Source organism: Trachurus japonicus, chromosome 9, assembly GCF_045865225.1.
Source record: "Trachurus japonicus isolate A0001 chromosome 9, Traja_1.0".
Taxonomy (NCBI): Eukaryota; Metazoa; Chordata; class Actinopteri; order Carangiformes; family Carangidae; genus Trachurus; species Trachurus japonicus.
The window spans coordinates 24570395-24595590 of NC_140915.1; the positions used below are offsets into that span (position 1 = coordinate 24570395).

The 25196-nt window shown below is 41.9% G+C and overlaps 1 protein-coding gene across 4 annotated transcripts; it reads right to left on the reverse strand.

Moving 5' to 3' along the window:
• Positions 1-141: 141 nt before the first annotated feature.
• On the reverse strand, positions 142-24516 carry ap1b1 (adaptor related protein complex 1 subunit beta 1). Of its 4 annotated transcripts, XM_085786806.1 has the most exons (24): positions 24189-24328; positions 21678-21738; positions 19738-19843; positions 19491-19626; positions 18693-18938; positions 18277-18467; positions 17943-18164; positions 17631-17751; positions 17303-17398; positions 17016-17131; positions 15590-15755; positions 14812-14910; positions 13450-13709; positions 12873-13077; positions 12648-12668; positions 12332-12418; positions 11699-11728; positions 11465-11602; positions 11231-11376; positions 11017-11146; positions 8309-8393; positions 7720-7806; positions 6939-7093; positions 142-1767 (listed from the first exon to the last, which is right to left on the reverse strand). In XM_085786806.1, the coding sequence occupies exons 1-24, from the start codon at positions 24213-24215 to the stop codon at positions 1693-1695; spliced, it is 3006 nt and encodes a 1001-aa protein (XP_085642932.1). In that variant the 5' UTR covers positions 24216-24328; the 3' UTR covers positions 142-1692. The 4 variants fall into 4 exon arrangements, with proteins under 4 accessions (XP_085642932.1, XP_085642933.1, XP_085642935.1 ...); XM_085786807.1 differs by lacking the exon at positions 12332-12418; XM_085786809.1 differs by lacking the exons at positions 12332-12418; positions 12648-12668; positions 24189-24328 and adding an exon at positions 24467-24516.
• Positions 24517-25196: the final 680 nt, after the last annotated feature.

Genomic DNA, 25196 nt, shown 5'->3' on the forward strand with positions numbered 1-25196 from the left:
TCCGACGGCAAATAAAACTGAGATAACATTTTGCAAACAGTGACAGTGGGAGTTTGTCTGCCGATGACAAATGTGCCACTTTTTTTTTTTTGTCACAATGTCTGAACTGCGAGGGGGGAAAAAAAAAAATGAACGAACGTGTGAATTCATTAAGTCTTTTAATAGTTGGTTTTCAAATGATGTACACACAATGAACAAAATCATGTAAATCATCAAACAAACATCTGATTAACACATCTTTTTTTTTTTTTTTTCTCCAAACAGCATTTCATATGAATCAGCCGTCACCACACACAGAGACACACTCAGCACTCAGGATACACAGCCTCCTCGGGTGTAATCAGTAAAAAGGTGTTAGCGTAGGTGCACACATCCTGAAGAGCTGATACAAAGGGCTTCAGTGTAATGACTCAGTAAAGGAATCCAATTAATCTGCGGGTAAGACGGGGACACTGGATGTCATTCTCGCCTCGTTTCAGCTAAGACAGAGTGTGCTACCTACATGTGTCCTTATTACTCACAAGTGTTACAAACCGTGACATCATAAGTTTAGAGTCATCTCACCTGAGCCTTCATCTCAGGTGGCCACGGCTCTCGAAAAGCTGCGGTGAGAATAAAGAGAGAGCAAAGTGGTAGAGAGAGCCTGAGTGGCTGTCACTGCCCCTTGGGTGGGGGGTGAGAGGGGGGTGGGGGGGTGGAAGCAGCAAAATACAAAATCCTCAACACCTGAGGCTCTCTCCCAGTTTGCTTCATGTACACTAACAAGACTATGGACACAAATTAAACCATGGAATGACTAAGTATGAGAGCTGTCAGCGGTGGACAACTGCTGCTCATCTATAAAATGTCCAGACGATGTAAAACTTAAAAAGAAACCACACACAGGCAAACAGTTCCCATGCACACAGCGCACGTCAGCCGTCCTGCTTCCAGGGGACAGCAGAGGATCCGATCCAACTGTTAAACCACAGACACTAAAGAAAACTATAAAATGACAAAGACAACAATAATGTAGTTTGTAAGTATGTATGTGTCTCTAAGGCCCACACAGCCACTTTCCATTTCACACAGGGAGAGGGGGAAGAGAGTTAAAGCCTTTTTTTCTGCCACATTTTAATTGAAAAGTACCCCCAAATAAATATGCCCCCAAGTTATGATTCACCTGCTGATTGCAGACGCTAAAAATAGACTCCAATATGCAGAGAACTGGGGCTGGATAATGATTAAAGAGAAAACAGTGACGGGAATACAAGTCACACAGTCCACTGTCCCCGAAAGAATAAAGGTCGTCACAGGATGGATTGGGCAGGGAGGAGTAGAGGACCTGCTCAGTCTCAGTGTTCATTCTGATAATTTATCACAAGATAATGTCCTGAAACTGAAACTCGCAGTGTGTGATCAACCACACAAAGACTAGCCGAGACAGTGACCCAGACATCTCTGCAGTCTTCAAAACAAACAAACAAAAACAGAAACAAATCATGGTGTCAAAATGAGACAGTACATCATTAACCATCCTAATTAAACAGCTAGATGACATACAGAGCACGCCGGGCCCTACACACACAGCGGGGGAGTGGCTCCTGCACTGTGTGGTGCTGTGACATGGTCCGTGGGTCGGGTGAGGAAGAGCAGGAGGAGTCAGCCAGGAGTCTGTCAGGGCAGCGGCTGGGCGGATGGAGCAGGTGGCTTTCAGTTCTTCAGCACGGCTTCGTAGCTCTGGAACACGCACTGGGAAACCTCTGGAGCTCTGCACTTCAGAGAGACCTGAGGGGGGGGAGAAGAGTTGAGGAGGATCTAGTTTATAAGCTGCTCAACACATCAAGCCAAGGAAAGTGTATAAATATGGGGCACAGTACACAAGTTACTACTGGCAACACACAATTACAAACTGTGTGTACTCTCATAACACCTTGTACTACAACAGGAGAAAGTCCGATTTTCCATTGGTCATACGGCAAAATTAAGAAAACTGTTAATGTCAGTGTTGTGTAAATGAGCAGAGGGAAACAGGAGAAAAAGGTTTTCCACAATCAATTCTGAAAACTTAAAAAAAAAAAAGCTGAGCGTTGGTCAGACATGAGCATAATTGTTCAGCTTCATGAGCTGGAGGTTGTAAATGAGATCGCTGTCCATCATCGGGACAGCTTCACTGCCATTTTTTCTTTTTGTAGCTGGAAAGTTCATTATTTTTCAGATGGGAAGGAAAAATAGTTTCTGATTGAACCCCAAACCCAGTTCCATCAGACTCAGACAGACAACGTACAGAAATATACATACACTAATTCACAGAAAAATAGAGGCAGCCTCTCCACTCTTTGATGTTAGTCTCTCAGCTGGGGATAGGTTTAAGGTTTGATTCAGGCCCCCACCCCCCCACTCTGCCATCATGCTGCAGTTGTCATGTCCCCAGATATAAAAGCACAGCACACTCTTCACAGGAAGCACAAGGCAGCAGGAGCTTGGCAGTAATTGTATGGGGGCAGATACTGTCATTACGCAGCATTAAAGACAACACAAGATACAGTAGCCATTCTGAATGTTTCAGAAATGTTTCACTAATTAACTTCAGCACATCAGCTGTGCTTTCTGCTGTGAAAAATGGCAGCCTTAATAACCTATGTGTCTCTGTGAAGATGAAAACAAAAGAAAACAGTGCGGTCATTGTGTTAGTGTTGCTAAAAAAAAAGGTAATGAATATAGACACGCCATGACTCCTTTTCATGGACAAGCACAAACAACACAGCAGGAGACTAAATCCAAGAAAACTCCCATCCAGAGGAAGAGCTGTACAGCTGCCTGAAGAGTTTGAAAAATGAATATCTGGACTTTTGTGTCAGTGCCTTATCTTTTATTTCTTCAACTTTCGATCAAGGACCTTGAGCTTTTTGTCTGCCAATTATTAGTCAGGCAACAGCCGAGGTGACAGGAAGAGAGGAGAGAGAGAGATGGGAATGACATGTTACAAAAGGTCCCGTCAGTATCTTGACCCTGGTGTCACCTGGGTAATCTTAATTTCTATTCATTTCAAGTTTTTCTTGATATCCAGTATTGTTCTTTTGCACCACTGAGTACAAAGTACCATTTTAATTCAGGTTTGTTTTTCCAATATTTGAAGTGTCTCTGTTGTTTGAAGCAGCAAGTCGTTTTTCTACTGCGGTGCAGGAAATGGAATATCAATATGTTTCGACATACATTGTTGAAGTTTGATATTCTAGTATCGTGACAAGACTATGATGTTTTCTTTGTCAGACAGACACAATTAAGATAATTACACTGATCAGCTATTCAGCAGAGATTTAGTGAGTCACTGATGAGAATTTCACACCAGGCCCGTCCTCAGCTCATTGAATACCGAGACCGAGCAAAGGTGATGGAGTGTGATGTGGTGGTGTACCACAGAGCTGCAGTGGAATAAAGCAGTAACATAACACAGCTCTTTAAATGTTGCCTCTGTATACTCGCTGCTCTTTACTAATGTATGCTGCTGCTGCTGGCAGCATTTAAGCAGCCGGCCTCCTGTCAGCATGGAGTAAGATGTGAGGAAATGCGGATGTTCTATCCGCTGTGTGCAACCTACTATTAAGAGAGCTGGAAACTGCGACATTCAAAGGAAAATGGGAGTTACTGTGGAGATGGAGGAGGGAACAATCCCCTCAAGGTGTGTGTCTAGTATGCACAGACAAAAATAAATCTTCATCCCAAGAGAGTTAACTTTAAAATCTCCAACGTGAGAACACAACTCTGTGCTTCTAACGTGTCCTATGTGACGCAGTGTCTGATGAGAGTCACATGGGTTCCTCAACTCATTAACCAGTCTGAAAACACAGCAGAGGTCTAGACCAGTGTAACTGGTGACCAACGGCCGCTGCAGTTCTCTGATCAGCAATGCAGCACTGCAACAGGGGGAAGCAAAAAAAAGATGACTGTTTGCCGCATGATCACATATTTTATAAGTCACATGGATACAGTTCCTTCCTACTCAGTATATGTGGTTTTATACTGCAGTACAAGACAGTAAATGTTGTGAGATAACAAGTAAGTTATAAAACAGAGACTTCTGAGGAAATATCAACTCTATGCTTGTGTAGTGGGACAGCAGATGTATGTGCATTTGTGTGTAGTAGCACTTTTGTGTCCATTTACTTGGGTTGAAACTCACTTTTTTACCAAAACCCTCAGAATTACCAGCTCAAGATGTGGGAAGAGAAAAAAAATCAGCCAATATCACTGGACACATAGTTGCCATGGGGACAGGAGATGGCAGATGAGAAGACCACGCTTCACATCAAAAGGATCACAGTGAGTTTTCATCCATAAATACTGAAACGAGCCACTTTTGAATTTTTACCAAAATCCGAAGCTCCTTTATGAAGCAAGTTTCAGCTCATTGTTTTACCTCCATAACGTTACAGTCAGAGGTCATTGTGTTATGTTGGCAGCTCAAGAGTCAGATGTGGTAGAGACCCAACACAGAGCTAAAAGACAACACAAAGGGACGTTGATGAGACGTCTCCACGAGCACCAAACAACAATATTGCACACTCAAGGAGAATACAGGATGTAACTCAAAGATGGGATAGTTTGTGTTCTCCCATGGACTGTCCAACACCGTTTAATTATCCAGCCAAGAGCTCCACCATTTCCACTGTTAATTGGTTTGTGGGATAATAGTGTCCATTAACTTAACACTCAAAATAAAGCCAATTAAATATGCACACCGAGACCTTTCAATCAGTCAATATTGTCAAACAGAGATGAATGTAGTATGGAGTGTGGAAATGGGGCACAGCTTTAACAGTCTAATATAAGAAGTGAGGCATCATGGGAGAGCTGTAGCCAATCGACTTTTGAGATATTAGAAAAATAGGGCAAGCTACATTTAAATCCTAAAACAGCATGGGTAAGCGGCAGTGAAAAAAAGCCAAACACTCCACCGTGCGTCTCCACTCGTGGCAATGAACAATAATAGTTTTTGTCTCATCTTCTAAAGCGAATTATAACGCATAAAACATGCAGTGGCAGGGTTTTACTTCTTCAAATCTAAAAATAGCTGCCGACAAAAGGCTTTGGCAGCTTGGCTTTAATGTGGCGTGCCAAGAGAGTGCAGGGATCATGCAGCAGCCAGTAGCTCGCAGCGACAAGCATCAGAGTACACACTGTACATGCGGCACAGTTAACTTTAACGTCTCCTCTTCTCTTAACAATTTATAACCCAATCTGCAAAAAGCAGAGGAGCCTTTACAGCCACAGCGAGGGACAATTAGGACTCAAATGTCAAATTAGAAAAGACAGACGGCATATAGAACAGAAGCAGCTGAAGGTGGATGAGAGCAACCTCTTCAATTAATGATGCGACTCCACCAAAGGACACAGGAGAAATGAAAACGCAACAAATCAAGAGAGAGGATGGAGGAAAGTACACCACCTCCAGTAGGACACAATAAATGATCTACAAACAACCATTTAGGAAGAATCAGTTTTCATTTCACAGAGGTCGTGTTCTCATAAATCTCCTGAGCCAGATCAGGCTGCGTGATGACTAAGGTGAAAACAGAGGTAAAGGTGTGAAACCAATTAAAAATTCAAAAGATTTAATGACTGAAGGCTGGGTGGCGAACAAACTGACTAGTCTAGACACAGGTAAAAAAAAAAATAGTTTATTCCATCTTATAAAAAAAGAAACATCTGAAAGCAGCCTGAGTGATGAGCGGAGAGGAGAGTCACACCAAGGTCATTGTTCTGGCCTAGTCATGCAGAATTTCTAAGCCAAACACAATTCATCAAGAGTAGAGACCGTCGCACGCTGACAAAGCAGAGACATGCAACAACACAAAGGAGGAAGCAAACAAATAACTTGCCCATACACACACACACACACATAGATGAGTCACCAATACTAGCACCACACTCCGGTCACTACACAATCAACCAGCCTCCAGCCTACAACACGCTCTCCACTCATTACTTTACATCAATCTCCGTCATGTCTCTGCTTGTTCAAATCAGCTGTCGCTCCGTCACGCGTCTCTGTCCATGACGTGACGGAGACAAGTGACAGTGTTTTGTTAACTTCATCGTACAGACTTCATTCAACAGGCAGGGCTGGGACTGGTGTTCAGGAGTGGAGACGAGAACTTCCCTACATTGTTTAGACCGCACAGTGAGACCATTATGGAGCACTGGGAGGGTGGTTGAGTCCTGATCCGTTGTCTATTATGGGATAAATCCCCAATACCAAACAAAATGTGCTGGAATCAGTCATTATAGTAGGTGTGACTAAAGCCTCAAAAAATAGCTCAGGCTCTGGATTTAAACGATTGCCTCTCACCATGTGTTGTAATACTGTGTACTCCAATAACAAGGACATAATGAAAAAAAATCTGCTTGCTGCCATGTGCCAAGCCCTGTTTTTTCCTTTTTATTAACATTTTACAAAACTGACGTAACAGAAAACAGATCAGCACACAAGTTTTACCGGATGAATCGCTATTTGAAATTATGAAACAGAATAATAAAAGTACAATTTGTACTGGAAACACTCAATTGAACCATTCTTAGAAGAAAATCTACCTGTCCTATCCCAGTGAAGCCTTTATAACCTATTAACATTGTGATGATCTTCATCAGAAATTCATCAGTTATTCCTGTTAATGTGGCAGGTATGATAATGCAGTGAACTATAATAACACAATTTGTGTTATGTATGCACGCATACATCGAATAATACACAACATGTGTTGCCACATTACATCTCTTTCCATCAGCGGGTGATCTTGACAGTAGATGACCCGATACACTGATGTAGAGGTATTTTGGTCTTTATTGGTGTTGGTAAAGACAAAAGGTCGTCACCATCTCTCAGCAGCTGTTCGTTTGGTCAGTGATGAAACTAATGCTACAACAGCAATGACAAATTCAGCCAGCTCAACACTCACCGTGTAGTTTGGGTTCCCTGCCTGCACCCTCAGTTCAGCCAGCACCCAGATGCCATTGGTGAGTTTCGTGGACTGATACAGCATGTCCTGACCTTCCACTGTGCGCTTGGCAATAGTGAAGATGTTGCTACCCTGCAGTTTGTTGGAGGCTGCATCTGTTGAGGTAACAATACAAAAAGAACGTCACAACACAGTCAACATTTCATCTGTTGTTGAACTCATCTAACCTTTAGTATTCAGTTTCCCTGTGTTGAGTTATTCAGTGCCACTCACTGACTCCTGCCATGCTCTATGATTGTCTCCTGAAACAGTCATTAAATGTATCAGACCATGGATGATTTCTCTTTTCACTTATCAACCCCTAAAATTTCACTCCACGCTGCCTGTGCAGCGAAGATCCAGTCACTAATTTGGAACAAACTTTTCTCCTCAGCCACTGTCTTATTGCTGTGCCCCAGCAGGATTTGACACCCCCCCCCTCCTTTGTTCATGAGAAGAAATTCAATCTGTGGGGGGAAATCTCCATTAAACAGTCATTATGAATTCTTCTCCAGTTCAGCTGCACTCACACTTGTGTAAAACTAAATTATTGCACGTAAATAGGGACTGCAGCTGATGAGTTCTCATCAAATACAATTTGCTTCATTAGCAGAGGATCTGAATTTGAGATCGCCTCCGCTCTGCTGGGCTGTCTTCACATAAAAACAAGCTGCAGGCTGCAGCTGCATAGTGATGTATTCTGCGGCTAGTGCGTCCTCTGCTCTCTGTCCCTACTACTCACCTGAGTTAAGATGGCAGTCTTTGATCTGAAACTGGGACTCATTGTCATTAGGAATGTCTTTCCATGTGGCGAGGAACACCTGGCGCTCTGCAGGAGAAGACACAATCACTGGATGAGTCCAAAGACCGAGCACAAACTTAAAAGTAGACAGCAGAGGACTAACAACAGGTTCTGTGGTATTGATCAGTGTATACACTCTATTTAGTGGGTGAGTTAGACTCCATACTGAACAATGTTTCCTGCTGTGGCTCAGGCTCTGGAGCACTACCTCGCTGCTAGCTCCATCAGGAGACCCCGCAGGGCGAAATGCCAACATGTTTTCATAAAATAAATCAAACAGCAGCAAGAAAACAAAAAGAAGTAAAGGCCCCAAAAACGGAGCACTAGTGTACAATCTAAGAGCGAGCGTACGACACAAAGATGTGAATGAGTTCAGACGGCTAGACAGTCGTAGACGTACGCTTACGTCACACTTGTTCACATGCTCAGAACAGTCACAATGATGTACTCTCGCTGAAGAGCTGACATGTGTGTGTACCGTTGACGTCAGCGAGGTTTGGAGTGAAGAGATTAACCAAGACCCACTCACCCATCTTTCCGTCCTCTGCAAACAACATGCTGATGGGGTACTGGCAGCTGAAGTAGAATACGTCAATGTTGTTCTTAACAGCCACCTGTGAGAGTGATTACATCCAAGGAGGGGGTAAAGGAGGACGACGGGAGGAGAAAAAAAACAAGCAATACATGGGTAATTACTTCTCAAGTGCACTTCGAGGGTGGGCATGGCTGGTTTATGTGTGCTGTGTGCTGAACAAGAAGGCTACAGTGCTCGCTCTCCCACATAAACACACATACAAACACACTATATCCAACGCAATCAGCACATCATCCATGTTCCTTCCTCGTCTCCTCACACGGCATCTCACAGTAACTATGAGGCTTCTATTTGCCAGGGAATATTAGCAAACCTTTCTTACAGGCTTAAAGTACCAAAAAACTTATTTCTATAAAAACAGCCTCTAGAAAAAGCGTAACAGGATGATAACATAATAAGGATGAAAATGGGGAGATAAGAACAGCAGCCTGGTTAAAAATAAAACACCAACCACGGAAAGACAGTAAACAAATAAGAGGAAACAAAATAAGCATCTAACAGAAGGTCTGCATTAAAAAACAGAAGACATTGTCTCTTAATGTGAGCACCTAATGCTTTTTTTTATTGTCTATGGACCCTGAAACACAAGAACGAGAGCAGTATAATGGGAAGTAATCAGCGGCTAGCAGTGATATTGATCAGGCTGCTCTACAAAGAAGTGCTGAGAGAAGGACAGTGAGTTCAGGATAGCTGAAGAATGACTCATGAATGATTCATTAGGGCATCTTATTGCTGGGTGCAATGCGGGACTATACAAACCACAAAGCTTCATTCTGAGTGATTGTAAACTAAAGAAACCTCTATTAGTGTGGGTTACATGACCAAGAAGGGGAAAAATCTGAGAAAAAGAACAACAGCAGCCTTCAGCATGATATAATTCTTTGATGTATTATTACAGGTGTCCTGTGCGTCAGGTTGATCTGCAAGACCATTGATTCCAGATAGAAGCATAGATCATGTGTTCAGTACTGTCTTCATTTGTTTGGCAAAAACTGACTGAATGATTTTGCAACAAAATTTGATGACTGTCTTTTAAAATGACTGATTTTCAACTGTTCTCTGACCTTTTCTGGACCAAACAACCAAATGTAATTTGGAAAATAATCCACAGATTAATCAACAATAAAAAATAATCATTTGTTGCAGTGGCACTGACTTAAGATCACAATGCTTACATCAGGAATAGTTATTATTATACATGTATGCAATATTTAGCTTTCAGGGAAAAATTATACAAAATAGTCAATAGTCAAGAGCCGTACATTTAAACTGATGATTAGAAGAGGTTCGCTCTGTACAGTGATCAATAGACTTGAACGGTTTCTATTTTGTTCTATATCTAAAACAGTAATGGAGATAAAAAATCTCAATCCTCAGATATTTTACAAAAACATGTACTTAACCTCAAACTGTTTGGGCGATTAGGAGCTACTAGACCTCTTTTTTTAAACTTCTTGAAGCACACTGAGGAAGTATAGAGTCAATGTCCTTTTCTGTGACGAGCAAATTTAAGGTCATCACTTTGATCTTTAAATTAACTTCTATGTTGTTATAGGCGACCATAGAGAACTTGGATCCAGCATTACTAAAGCTTTTCCCTTCCATGTGTTGATGTGTGATAAAATGGTTATTTTATTCGTCAAAAGACTGTAACCACACATCTGTGGTTAAAAGAGCACTCACAATGATATTCTGGGACATTATCTTCCATCATGACAAAAATAACTCAAAACCTCTCAAAATATGTGAGCACATAAAACAGACAGCCTCGCCCATCAAAGGAGCTAGAAGCAGTGGAGTAGAAAGGTTAGCAGGGCTACTGAGGCCAGGAGAAACAAAGGAGTCATGTGTTGTGAGATCACTAATGACCGCCCCCACCTTCATCATCCCCCTCCACACTCTTATCTGCTCTCTCCAGCTGCACACAAAACCCGTCCACCATTCTGTCCAGTTAAAAGGACCACCGTGATCAAAAACGAGCCTGCCTCAGCTGCTTTTTTATTTAGGGCTTATCCGAGCTGTTCTGACGGCTGTTTTATGTTTTAATGCCATATAATTCACAGCATGGGAATTCAGCCGTATAGGTGAATAACATGTGGGGATGCATTACTAATCGGTGAGGACGTGGTCATGCTTTCATGACCAAACTTAATATCCCAAGAGATAGTCGGCTTAATGGATATTTCAACCATGAAAAATGTTGATGTTGTGCTGCTGTGAAATGATTAAGAAGTCATGCTTCTGGCTTGAATGTGGAATTTCACATAGTGAGCAATATTTTATAATTATCAAATACTGAACAAGCAGCCATGTCTGCTAACTGTGTTTGGTTGAGAGTGGATCTGACAGACTGCTGTTATAATGTTCAAGGACTTGGGCTCAGTAAGAAGCCAAGCTAGGACAGTGAACTTGAGCCAGTGCTATCTGGATAAGGCCAGGGTTTCAAATAAAAAAAACAAAAACATAACATAACATTGTGCCTCTAGTCTGTACTTGACATCTCTTGTTGGAATCACATCACTTAAACCTCAATTTTGGCTGCGAATTCATGGTAAATAAAAGCAAAAGCAGCAGTTACTATTCATCCAAAACAAAAACATTGCATAACATGTACAAAAAAAACAAAAAAAACACTGCGTTACCTGCAGGTTATTGAGAGGCTCCATCTTCATGACAGGTCCCACAGTATTGAGCGGAAGGGCCACTTCGATACTCTGGTTTGGGCTAAGAGGTGTGAGAACCTGGAGTGGACCGGCTGGAGCGAGACCAAAGCTACAGAGGAGGAGGGCAGTGTCAATATAATGTGTGTAAATATATGGCGATCTCAACAGCCTTTTCCCAGTGCGCTAGTCTTACCTGTTTCTGTTAAACTGGATGGCAAAATCAGTCATGACACTCATAGCTTTATTAGTGAGGGTCATCTCCATTTGAACGACTCCAGAACGGCGAGCGAACGTGCCCGATATCTCCAGTCCCTTCGCCTTCATGGCAGGAAGCCAAATCTAAAGAGACAAGATCAGTTGTTTTCTCAGAGATCCCACTGCTGGTGTTACATCACTCTGCTGTATGTCCAAGCTTATCAGCACTCACTGTTTTGGGGGGGGTGTAGGCTCCCATAGGCATACCGACTCCACCGCCGAGATCAAACAGGTCATCCAGTCCGCCGCTAACGGGGGCGTTGAAAGAGGCTGGCATCGCAGCTGGCGCAGCGGTAAAACCAGCCCCCATCTGTGGGTCACAAAGCAAACACGTTACCCTGACACATCCAGTGCCACTGTGTATTTAAGCAAAAGCCAGACAAAACCTCACAAGAAAATGACTTACAGCAGGACTTCCTCCAAGATCTCCGCCAAGCTGGGTAGGGAAGAAGCACAAAAATTAAAAAGTAGGTTGACCTTTGTGAACATTGATTAATACTCTGGGAGGTCTGAGGGGGATGGATGGAGGGGTGTGAGGGTCTAAAACATTGTTCAGTGATTAATGAAGCTATGGGGTTTTTACACTACTGACAAATAAAGGAAGGTGACGCAAGCACAGGAAAATTCTTCCTTTTATGAAACCGTCCTTTTACTGCCCACACAAGTCCGGCTGAGTGTCTATTGAGATCCAAATGGTTTTTCTTCAAATGCTACTCGCTAGATGCATCTATTGTGGTGTAAAAAGGTTGTGGGTACATTGACGAAAACGGTGGTGGAAAAGGAAATGTGATAAGTGATTCCACACAGTGACAAATCTATACTAACTATAGTGCAAGACATTTTTTTTTACCAAATACAAAAAAAATATCGGCGAGATTTGCTAAAATCTCTGGGAAACACATACAAGATAAAGTGCAAACAGGCACAGTTGAACTGGTGAGGAGGACTACTCAGAGGACACAGTGGTACGACAGGGGACAAGAGGGGGTTCTAGGCTGGTGCTGGCCTTTACTGGTCCAGACTGGTCCCCTGGACCAACCTCAGTGGGGCTGTAATCTGGGGGCGATGGGGACTGATGTGAGAGCTGAGGTGACTGAGGAGTGTCCGTCCGCAGGGGAACGGGCGGCTGATTGAAAGACGAAACACAACCGCAGAGCCCAGAGATAAGAAAAGAGATGGACTTCAGGATTTAACACCATGCTTACTGTACACGTACATATCACGATAGTAACTGATGACAAATGATGAATGAAAATGTCAGACTGATGCATGAGAACTACAGTAAAACAGCAGTGATTACAATAGTCCTCTAAAATAGCCTGAACATGGTTAATAAATGCCCTCCATGTAGTTACCGGCTCAGACTCATCTCCCATCTGCAGGTGCAGCATTGAACAAAGAAAGGAAAACACACAAGGGTAAAAAAAAGAAAAAGAAAAAAGCATCAAGGAAAGAAACAAGTACAAAAGACACATTACCATCACTGGGGCCCGCTGACATTAAGCCTCTTACTAAATTTGAATACGTTGTGTTAAACCAGAACCTGTAAGTTTCTCTCACACAGTCATGTGTTGACCTACCAGGCTGTCCAGTCCTCCTCCCAGAAGGTCCATAGCGCCCATCTGCATACCAGAGGAGGGGGGTGGAGGTCCTGTGGTGGTGGGAGGTGTCAGGTCCAGATTAAGCAGATCTCCCAGGAGGTCGCCCTGGGATGGGATGACAGCAGGAGGCGCCTCAGAAGCTCCAGCAGCAGAAACTGCGTCTGGGCTCTCGACACTCTCCCCGCTGGAAATAAAACAAGACATGGAAAAAATATGCCATTAAATTAGATTACACGTCACTATGGTGATGTTTATCTGATTACTGTTGCGCCCACGAGATATTCCTAGTGATTTTCATATACACTGTAAATCTAATTTGTTATTGAACTGCTGCTGATATAACTACATTTGAAAACAATGGCTGGTGTATGTGATGAGTTGCATTTGAAGGCAGGGGGAACTGCACAGCTTGACACTGCTGGAAAGTGTGTTACTCAGCAGATTGGAAGGAAATAATAACAGCAGAGTCAAGAGGCTAGGCACACATGAAAAAAACAAACCCCTCTGCCTGCAGTGTTTAAAAAAAGAAAAAAAAAAAATTAAGCGCACGACTCACGATCCAGCACTGCCAGGCAGCCTCTTGTGCTGAACGCCACGGCTTCCCTCCACAAAGGCACTCGGGGGCTTGTGGTAGACAGAGGCCAGAGTGCCAATGTGGCAGATGAGCTCTTCAAGCAGCGTGGGCTCGATCAGATCTGTCTCCTCAGAAATCAGGGGTTTCTCAGCCAGAACCACCTCCTTAGCAGCCACGGGGTCTGTGGAGAGCAGACGCCAGTAGATGTAGCCGCGGTCCCTGAGGTCTGGGTTATCAGAATCCTGCAGACAGAGATGGAGGTGTGAGGACGAGGGATTACTATTTGCGGAGCGTGCTCAATAAATACTTAATGTTAGACTCTTTCTGGCTTGCCCTCAATATGTGAAACTCAGCATTGACTCAAAGACATCAAACACCAATTCAGCCTTGGGATAGTGCTAGGGTTTGGATAATGTACGAGGCAACGTTACTTTGCACATTTTTATCAGTGCATTAATCATTTCAGTCATTATTTAAGTAAGAGTCTTGAGATTTGTGTTCTTGTTCTTGTTAGTCTTAAGTTATGATGCATGTTTTCTGCCCTCTGCTGCTTTCTGCCTGCCTTGTGCAGCAGTTAGCAGTTATTTACTGCAGTTGTATCTACACAAATTAATCCAATATAGTACAGACGCCCTATAATAAATTCTAAATGTGCAACGCATATTATATTTATTGTTTAAAGATGCTCTCTCAGAGACACTTTGCCTAAACTCTAGCCGATGCTCACTGGTTGTGTGCAAAATGATGCAGTCTGTCATCCTCATGTACATAAATAAAGCACAAAACACCTAATCCTTTCCATGATATTGGCAATCAATGATGATCAAACTAGATGAATCATAAGCATACACTTTCCCCTTGACAGTGTTGTGTTGTGTAACTGACTGACCAGAGTTGTAACTTTATCGACTGGGTCTTTTTACCCACTATGAAGCATATTCTAAATGGTTGGCTGAACCACACTTAGAATTTAACATTTACAAAATGGTAAATTGATTTTCTAAACCCATTTATTCAATCATTTATTTTAGATATTTTAAAATCAACTAATCACTTAAAACCATTAAAATGTAATGAGTGTGACTGCAGAGTAAGCTCAAACCACTCAACTCATTACTATGGTAAGTGCAAGGTGCTGATCCATAATGCCATTACAATGCTCCAGTGTCCCTGGAATAATGATTAAGTAGTGATGAGCTCTGGAAAAGATACAACAGTAAGAGCTAAAAAGCCAAAGTTGGTGAGAACCTATTACCCGAACCTGAGAAAGGAAAAAACAAAAAAAAACAAAAACAAAACAAAACAGGAATGCCACATCAAAATGTGTGTTTTCTCTCTCCTCACCTGCGTGGCCAGGCTCAGCACCTGCTGCACCAGCTCCTGGGTCTCAGTAGGCTTTTTCAGGAACAACTTGACAATAGCTGTCAGTAACTGCAACTGCACCTGGAGGGCACAGAGAAGACGTTCTGTATGTTAACGACATTCACATACCATGCTCAGGTTTCCCCAAGGACACCACAGCCTGCTAAACAGTCCAACTACTTGTCTCATCTGCAGCAAACTGCAATACAGAGGGGAACATTTTGTACAAAGGACATTCATTTCTACAAGGAATATTTCTAACCTGTAGATTAAATGGAAACACAAATTTAAATTAGTCAGAGAGAAAAAAAATGTAACTGGGATCACAGCAGATGACTGATCAGAATTCAGTAAACATGCACTGGTTTTGTCCGTGTTTACGAGTGCATCCCTCTTTCAACACTGCTTTTTCACAACATTTGGGCACCAGTATGGGAATATCATCTGCCAGGGCTGCAGCCCTGCTAGTAGCATGCAGCTGAATAACATCTTAGAGTTGACCAGTACGGTTAATAATTAGTTTAAGCGACTAGTATTTTAGTCTATTTCTTGTGCCAACTAGTGAGAGCAGTATCATTCTATCATTGATGAAATGACAGGTCACCTACATCTTCAATTTTAGTGTTTTGCAGCAGCTAGCCAATGGCTTGACTACAAAAACCAAAGTGTGCTTCTTACTGACGGCAGATTAGTGGTGCCACCACCATTAGAAATGCAGTTAGCACACAAATTACAACGTCCCTGTACTCCCTAAACATACCTGAGTGCTTTCATCGTGGAAACCCTCTAAAAAGCTCTCCAGCAGTTCATCAGCATTGTCGATGCGCTCAGCGTACTCTCCCACGATCCATATCATGGCGGCACGGGCCTCCGGCTCATCCAGGGAGTCCAGGTTTTCACAGAGAGTGGCAATAACACTCTCATACCTGGAAGCAGTGACATGAAAGAAAACATGAGCTCAACATTTTGCTCATGTATTACAAAAGACAATAACAAAAAATGCAATTCCAGTATGAATCACTGTCATTTACTTAAAGTTGCATTAATGTATTTTTGGCCACTCGGGATGGAAAAACAACAAGCGCTGACAGAGTGCAGCATTAGCATTGACCTGCAGCTGTGTTCTGTCAGCCTGACAAATGAAAAGCCAATACACCAAAATTAGCATCTAAAAGGTTGTTGTAAAACAAGGGTTAGCCGCTCAACACGGTGACTGAGAGACCTGATCACACACAGTTACATATCGCACATTCACAGATGTAGATTCACTCGGTCTCAGCAAAAGTGCGTTCTGGTTTACTGTGCTGGGCAGGTGACATTTTACTGACCGTCATGTAGCAGCTTCACCTGGGTGCTGTTTACATCAATGCTGGTCAGTGCCATTGCCAATAAAAACCTGTGACTACTAAACTTCAACTGGAACTAAATGGCTTGTGTAAATGGGCTTAATGGTCACTCTCATCTAACATCTGGTTTGGTCATTGGATCATCAATACTAGATTCTCAAGCAGCCGAAACGCCAAACAAATACTATTTACATACTGCTTTTCTTACAAGATGTGCTAAGGAAGAAAGATGTAGTTGGTGCCTACTTAATACCTCTTAGAGCTAAAGGCCTGAACCACGCTGGGGTGTAAGCTGTGCAAAGCCGCTTTCTGAGAACTTCACAACCACAGGGTGACGGTCTACTGCTGTGTAGCAGAGGTTTCTGTCTGGCACATGAAACCACGCTGTCGGAACCACAGCAGATGTCACACTTTAGCCCAATGTGCCTGACCTTTGACCAGGTGCCACCCTGGCAGGGTGCTAAATGTTGTCCGCTACAAACACGCATGCCATGCTACTGAGCCCAGTTTTCTTCTTTAAGAGCTGAAAACACCTTTTGTCCCTGTAACTCTGACAATGTAAAGCCCAAAACCAATAATTAATACTGAGAGTGAGTGAAGTGAAACAGTACTGTATTGCTATCGGCTTGTGAAAAAAAAGAAAGAAAAAAGAAAGCCTTTTTTCAATTTAAAAAAAGGCAGCCTGGCACCCTTTCAATTAAAAACGAATGGCACTTTTTCAATGAAAAAAAAAGGACTTAAAAGCAACATCATCTTTCCTTCCACATGTGCCTCAGTCATTTTACTTAATACATCAGGTGTTGAAAAAATGATCACACTTGTATGTAAAAGGGAACCTACTTGTTGGGGTACTTGCGGAAGATGTCCTTGATCACCACAATGGCTTCCTGCACCACATAGTTGACCTTGGTCTGGATGAGGTCTAACAGGGTGCTGACGCAACGTTCTGCCGATTGCTAACGACGGGAGAGAAAAATGGTTTGATATCAGAAACCTCAATATTTCAATATATTTAGATGACAACACAGATATATAGCAGTAAAGGCATTTGAGAAACCGTTGCTTCATTGCTGAACTACAGAGTTGACACAAGCATCAAACAACAGCATTACATCATCTCCACCCACCTCTACTTTGATGGCACAGCGGCCAATGGCTCTGACTGCTTTACGGACAAAGTCCACATCCACTTCAGTGGCGTACTCCTTCAGCTCAGCCAGCACCTACAGCAGCACAAACACACAACATTCAGGTCACTCACACGATCTTGTTAACAATATCTTCTCTTCTTTTGAGCTCTTTATTCTAAGGCTGTGCATATTCTCATTTGTCCAGGTCATAGTATCTCAAAGGAGTTTTAAATCGAAAGCAACCAAGTCTAGTTGCTTTCGATTTAAAACTCCTTTGAGGTCTTCATTCTAAGACAACATTGTATTATGACTGTGGGTGGGATACCTGGGCGATGTTGGCTTGAGATGCTAGGCGAATCATGATGTCCAGCTTCTCCAGTTTGACATAGATTGGGTCGTTGTACTTTACAAAGAAAACCTTCATCTCGTGTTTCAGGATCTCAGGGCTAAAAAAAAAAGGACATCAATATTTCTTATCATTTATGGCAACTGCCATTGATTGTAAAATAACAAATACTAAAGCAAAAAGAATCTGAATTAAATGTGCCATACTACAGTAAATGCAATTTTTATTAGGGCCTGCCATTTCCAATGTACAAAGTATAGTAAAGAAACCCTGTCATCTCCCCGGACTTACCGTCTCTGTACGATGAGATTGATGTTTCTAAGCGCCACATATTGCAACTCAGGCTCAGCGGACAGTAGAGTGACCAATGGAGGGGCAAGCTTCTTCAGCAGGGTGCCATAGTAGTCCAAGTCTTTGGGCAACATCTCCATGAACTTCATTAAAACTTTAACAGCCGATAACACCACTGCAGAGTTGGCATGGGAGAGCCGGGGTGTCACGCGTTCACAGATGCTAGCAGAGAGTAATGATATTGTGAGGCAAAGGGCAGAAAATTAAATTGAGCTCACTTGGACTATGTGCTAAATGACATGCAGTGATAATGAAAGCAGTGTTTCCTTTTTACCTCTGGGACTCACGATCATCACGAGGTGTGTAATTAGCCAGGCAGTCAAGAATGAATATCTGTCCCCACTCTGTACACTCATTCAAGGCTGTCAGCAACTTGTTGATGGTCTGGGGGTTCAGGTCCAGCAGATTACTGTTGGGATGTGACTCAGCTATCTCGGACAACGCTGCCACTGCGTTTGCTACAACCTAAACATGAAGACAGGAGAACAGATAAATACTGACAGAAAGAGTAGGAGCCGGCAGCAGCTACATTAAGATATAACACAGAAGTTGTAACGGCAGCACCATTCTGGCACCGCGTCGTGTATTTGTCTGCCAGCACGGGGCTTATCATTGAAAGTCAGAGCTGGGGTGTGTAGCCAGCTGTGTCACACTGGGTCAGAAATCTGGCAAGCCGACAAGCGAGCGTACCATGGGGTTGGAGTCAGAGATGAGGTCTTTAAGGGTGTCCAGGAAGCCTTGGTCCTCCACCAACTGGGCGTTGATATCGTGGAGTTTGGCTACGCACACGGCAGCCGTCTTCCTCACGTATGGGTCTTCGTCCTTCAGACATTTCCTCAGTGGCTCACAGAGGTATTCGGTGATCTTGTCCACACGAATGCAGCCCATTGTACGAACAGCAAGGGCACGGATGAGAGGGTTGGGGTCTTCACAGTCCTATGTGAATTGGTGAATCAGAGAGATGATTAATTCTCTACCATCCTACACTATCGGAGGGGCATTTTAATTGATCATTTATTGAGATATTGAGGTATCACCGTGGTTGTAGGGCGAAGACGGGGAAGATTACAAAATGTACCTTCAAATGTCTCTGTATCTAACCTAAACTGATACCTCCAGGTTTGGTAATAATCTCACTAACGTCAGAAATTGAAGAGGGAAATAACGGGAAAGTGCAGAGCAACGTGCATGAGTAGTTTCCACTTAGCAAGGGCAATATTTATCTTTTCAATAATGCAGAGCTGCAAAAAGAACCTGAATACAACAGGAAGAGTTTGTCCTAATAGTGAAATTCTAATAAAATATTTATATCATTTCCTGATCATTTTCCAATTTTTAAAATGCTACTTATATGTAAATTTGTGGATTTCACACACCATTACAGTGCTGTGCCAAACAAGCTCTTCCTGCACAGATCAGTGCACTTAAATGATGGAACACAAACTCATTATTTGTAGATTTATTTTTAGATGACAGACTTAGATTTACCTTCACAAAGGTGTTAACAGCCATGATGGCCATGTCGGGCTGACTCTTGGCATAATTCATCAGATAAAGGTAGACCAGCTTTTTCAGTTCCAGGTTGTCCGTCTGCATGCAGTTCACTACGTCTGGGAACAGCGCGCTAGAGGGGAAACAAGATTTTGAGTAAATACCAATTCAAAATGTAAGGTGATGCATTACAGTGCATAATTCCTTTGTGGGATGTTTCTGGTATAGTTTCCCCGTTTTTCACCTGACATCCTTGCCAACCGTCATAGACGCAATGACCTTCTTCACAGCCTCTTTCTTCTTCTCCTTCTTATCACTGTTCAGCTCTGCCTTGAGCTCGAAGATCTCCCCTGAGCACACAAGAGGAAAGAGGGAATCATTCATCGTGTGATCCATTTGTGATGGAGGGGGTAAAAAGGAGCAGAGCCATCTCTTCACATACAGATACACATTGTACAATGCCCTCATACCTCTGTATTATCCCATGCTTGTGGGTGGCATTGCTTATCTGGGGTTTATGTGCCATTTCTTCTACCATTGTTCCCTTGCAATACCCAAAACAAAACCTTGCCCAAATATTTATGTCTTTAACTCAAGAATGAGCTGCCACACCACTGACTTCGGTGACAAAGGAGACACTTCCAATAGCTGCTGCATCCTGGGAGCCTTCTGGCGGTCCAATGATAGAGGGCTTTTATTATAAAGTCGCAGCAGAACATGTTCACATTATTAGTGGCTAAACTGCAGCAACAGACTTAAAGCTCCAATAAAACGGCAGATGGGAGTGCACGTGTAATGTTGCCTGACCGATAATGGGTGTAGCTGGGCAATTATTCAATAAGATCTTTTGTAAGATTAAAACAAACGAAAAAAAAAAACTGGCATTGAGATTCTTCCGTGTGCTCTGTCAGATGTAGTGTGGAACAGTGGAGAAAAACTCAATTCATTGAAGATCAATTTGATTATAAGAGTTTTGTGTCTTGATATAGATGATGAGATGAGAATAATATTCCTTTTGATATCAAGAATTTAAACTACACACCACCTGGCAGGACTTGTGGGTATTGTTGAGCCGATGATGAAGTGCAGGGTTGTTAAGATGCCAAAGGACACCATGATATGCATGCAGCTTAGTTTAATGTATAAGAAATAAAATAATTGTTTGATGGGAAATATTTACGTTTGATTGACTGTTTCTTTCCTTAAAGCAAAATCTGAATTTTTCAGGCACTGGCTAGAACATCGTGTCACCATGTGAAACTATTATGAAGAATGGCATGGGAGCTGTTTTTGTTTATCCATTTGTGCTAAACTGACACTAATCTCTTTTTTAGTTTATGTCTCAGCACCGTGTTATGATGATGCCTACACACACTACATAATAAGTACACTGTCAATTTTGGGATTGAAGTTGAATCCACCTGCTTGGAGTTTCCCCAAGGACTGTAAACTGTAATTCACTGCCAATCTCTTTCAAGAAAGATGTGAGCAACCCAGTGCACACAGTGACATTCAAATCCACTGACAAAACACGTACCCAAAGAAACATGCTTGAATGCTTCTAACATTATGTCTCAAGAAATCCTTAACAAAGAGAAGGCGGCTACACACTTCCAATCATAAGTATGCGTTTGCATTACCTAAGCCCTGTATGGGGGAACGTGTACAGTTCTGGGTTTTATGAGAGAGGAGCCACAAAAATACGACAGGAGGCACAGCGAGACAGTTAAATCTCTGAGAGCTAAGGCTCAATATGTCTAATCTGCTTTACAAAAACAGAGCTGTGAAGCACTTGGCAACAATGTTGATGCAAGCTCTGGTCAAGTTAGATGTATTAAACAACCCAAAGTTTATCAAAATATGTATTAATCTTAACCTATGAATCTTAAACTGTGTAAAAAATCTTTGCCTTCGTCGATTGCATGATCATGAATGCATTAATGTATTGCATAATGTGTTGGAAGTATGTCCAATCATTTTTTTCTGAACTCAAACTCAAAGTTAATTGGACAAAATCAACAACCTGAAAACAGTCTAGGTCTCTCTTAGCAGAGATAATTCAGCACCATTCAGCTGAAATCCACAATGCGCTCGTTTAAAAATAGAGCATGGGTGCTAGAAAATAATAAGACAGGCTTGTGACTCATCATCACTGTGGTGTTTTACATGTTAAACAAATCAGACCTTTCTTGGTGGTGGTGAAGTACTTGGAGTCCGTCATCTTGGATCCAAATTGTCGATTTTCCTGCAAAAGAAAAGAGGGGAAAAGGTGATTGTGAAATCTTTCCCTGAGTGGAAACTTGGGAGCATCACGAGAGCAAGAGGAAATACTAGAAGTGCAAGCACAGGGAAATGAAAGGAATTCCTGTCTTGTGCTGCACAAACGGCAGTGATCTGTCAAAATAAAAAAAACAATGGATTCTGGTGAGAAAGCACCAATATCTCCCATTTCTTGGTCAGCAATATCTTTTAGTGAGCTGCATGAAAGGACACGCATTTCCTGTTACTGATTTCCACTCAATCCAACATCTCTCTGCAAAAGATATTCTTCCACTCATAATAATACTTGCTGCTGTGAGATTTGAGCAACAGAAATACAGAGTCAATTTTTATGAAACATCCTCCTGGTAAAGAGAAAATAAAATCTTGATTTTACCTCAGACAACATTTTCTCCAGTGTACTTAAATTAAACATCTGGCTTGTGTGCACATGCGTAAGCATTAAACTACATAGCCTAATATTTTGCCTGACTATTTTAAGTGTTAAATTCTACCACAAACAAAAGTGTCTTTCCCCAAATATACTGGGAATATAGGTCTTGTTGAAGGACTGGTGTATTGGACTGGATTAGTTTTATTTCTGTCAGGAAGGGTATGATCTTCAGGTTCAGTGCAGTCTCTGTGTTGTGTTCATTCAACTGTAAAATCATTTTTTGGAGGAAGTGATGTGTGTTGCTTGAAATCTGGATGTACTGTATGTGGTGAACACTTTACTTTACACATAGAGGTGTTTCTGTTATTTTGTCTACCCCTGATGGTAAAAACATTATTATTCAGCACCACAAACTGTCTCAAATGACCTTAAAGATAAAATAAACACCCAAGAGAAACAATTTTGATGTAAACTAAGAATTACAATCTTCATGAAGGGCATTTTAGGACTGTTGTATCAGATTACGTTGGTTTGAACTGAATGTGACTATCAGACTGCAAACACAGCATGCTCAGTACCGTATATGATAATTATGAGCTATTCTAAATACTGATGTAAACCACTTTAATTGCTGGAACAAACCATCTAAATAGGAATCACCATAGTCAATAGTTTCATTAAATCAAATTACTTTCTTTTTATTCTGATGATCCCATAGACAGGCATTTCCCTTGACTATCCATAACCCTGTATTACACCACCAGTGTGTTATTAATAATACAGTAACGTTTCTGGACTACCTTTGTCAGTCACACTATATGTTAATAATGCAAACATTTCAAAGGCATAACTTGCAGTAACAATGATGTCAGCAAGTAGATGATGTAAGCTGTTTATACCAAGTTTATAGCCAAGACCTGACAGTTATATATTGCTACTTGTGACACCAACAGTGAGAGGCAGTTTCATTTGTTGGGCCTCAGTCAACTGAAAAAAAGGTTGTTAGACTATCCGTGCAAATATACTAAATTTGATATTGATTGGGCATTGGTGAATCCAGTTTTCTTTCTATTTTGCTGAAGCACTGATATGAAGGGCGGGCATAGTTAAAGCCTTAACACTTTTTGAAGCCCAAATTCAAATTTGTAAAACCTTTTTCTTGTCTGTGAAAGCACAAAAAGAGATTTGACTCAGATCTAGATCACATCATGCTAGGTAAAAGAAAACAACTAAACAATACACTGTGATATCCCAGATAAACCACAAGCCATACTTTGTGTTTGTGTTTGTGAAACTTTATTGTGTTGTGAAAATGCAAAAAGTAGCTTCCATCACGTACAGAGCACAAGTGTATCTATATATATGATGTGTTTTTTAACTACCTGGGCCTGGTCTTACTCAGTCTGGACCTGAAAGAAGTCAGAGAGAGTCTCTGGCTTGTCTGGGTGAGATCAGACCAGATCTGACAGGTCTAAGTTCAATAGGTTTTCAGTTTAGTCTGGATGTGAACACAGCTGTGAAATTTCGATTCAAACTCATTTCAAAAGAGGATTTAATGCAGCGTTAAGGTTTTACCTACAATATTTCATCCCCCCTCACGTTAATATGACACAACCCTTCGTCCAGGATTGTAAATTAACATTTAAAAACATATTTCCCTTCATTTTCCTTCAATCCAACGAATCGGAAGCGAACTTCAGCGTCGTCTAGCAACACAAATTAGCCGATTGAAGTATGCTTGTACGATAATTCATACTTTTACCACTCAACACTGACACTGAGCCAAGAGTGTAGCCTTAGTTTAGTAAGGCTGTTGAAAACTATTTGTAGGAGTTATCCACACGGACTGACTTCAATACGAACCGCTAACTTAGCCTCAAAGTACAGGAGAGGTCGGCTAGCTGGCTAGCGTCAGGCTACAATGACGTTAACGTTAGCATAGCCCGGAGATTCACTACAATGTGTGCAACTGTAACGTCGATTTAGGTCAATTAGAGCCGGGTAGTTCAGTAGCAGACGATGCTGCTCGATGAATTACTCACGCATAGCTGGTTCGCCCATTCCTGCATGTTTGCGGCAGTTAGAGTAAGATGAATGAGAGTGGTGGTGCTAGCAGCTAGCGGCTCGCTGTGCGGTGCAGGCTGCCTGTCAGTGTCAGCTGAGGCATGACCTCCTGAGCGGAGGCTTAAGGAAGCCTTTGTTAAGCTCTTAATCTATCGGCCTGGTTTAAACCTTACCCAACGAATTAGCGTACCTTCTGGAGTTAAAATTAGACTCGCCACACAGTTAATTTGGAAGAGAAAATCCACAAACATCTTACCGTGACAGGCGTAGCAGTAGCTGTGTGACGGCCTTCGTCCCCTCCCACTTGGTTTACTTCCGTCTTTCACTGAAAACCGTTTGCAAACAGACCGAGGAGCGTCAGGTTTCACATGCACAGGGCCCAACTACTACTACTAATAGCCTAATACTGGGGCCCAGCGGTCCACCAGCCACCGTGTCCACAGTGTCCAGTGTGTCCTTCACAGCACCGTCCAGGAACACCCGGTATGTAGTTTCTGGAAGCAGCAGGTAACATAACAGAAACACTGACTGTAAAAGTAGACATCATTACAAAAATATTAAACTTTAAAAATATTTAAAAAAAAGTTGTGACACTATTACAGAAAAATAGTCACACACATTTGCCTCAGTTAATCCCAACTGAACTGTATAGGCTATGCTCAGAGTCTTTTCTAATACTTTGTCCATGCTTTGTTCATAATCATCATTGTTTTAAACATAAGAGATGTTTTGAATGTTTTTGAATGGATGAAGAAATATATTGCAATTTAAACAAAATATATAACACTGTAAACACTGTAACTTTAACACATTGGTAAGATATCACTGAACTGTCATTTTAAATTTGGTCATTTAGTAAATAAATAGGTTAAGTGTGGGTGAAATTTAAAACATGCATCATGATTATCTTCCCACATGATGTACAAATAACAATTTTGAAGAATTCTCAAGACAGGACGTGGTTTATGTTAATTCAGCTTCTTTTT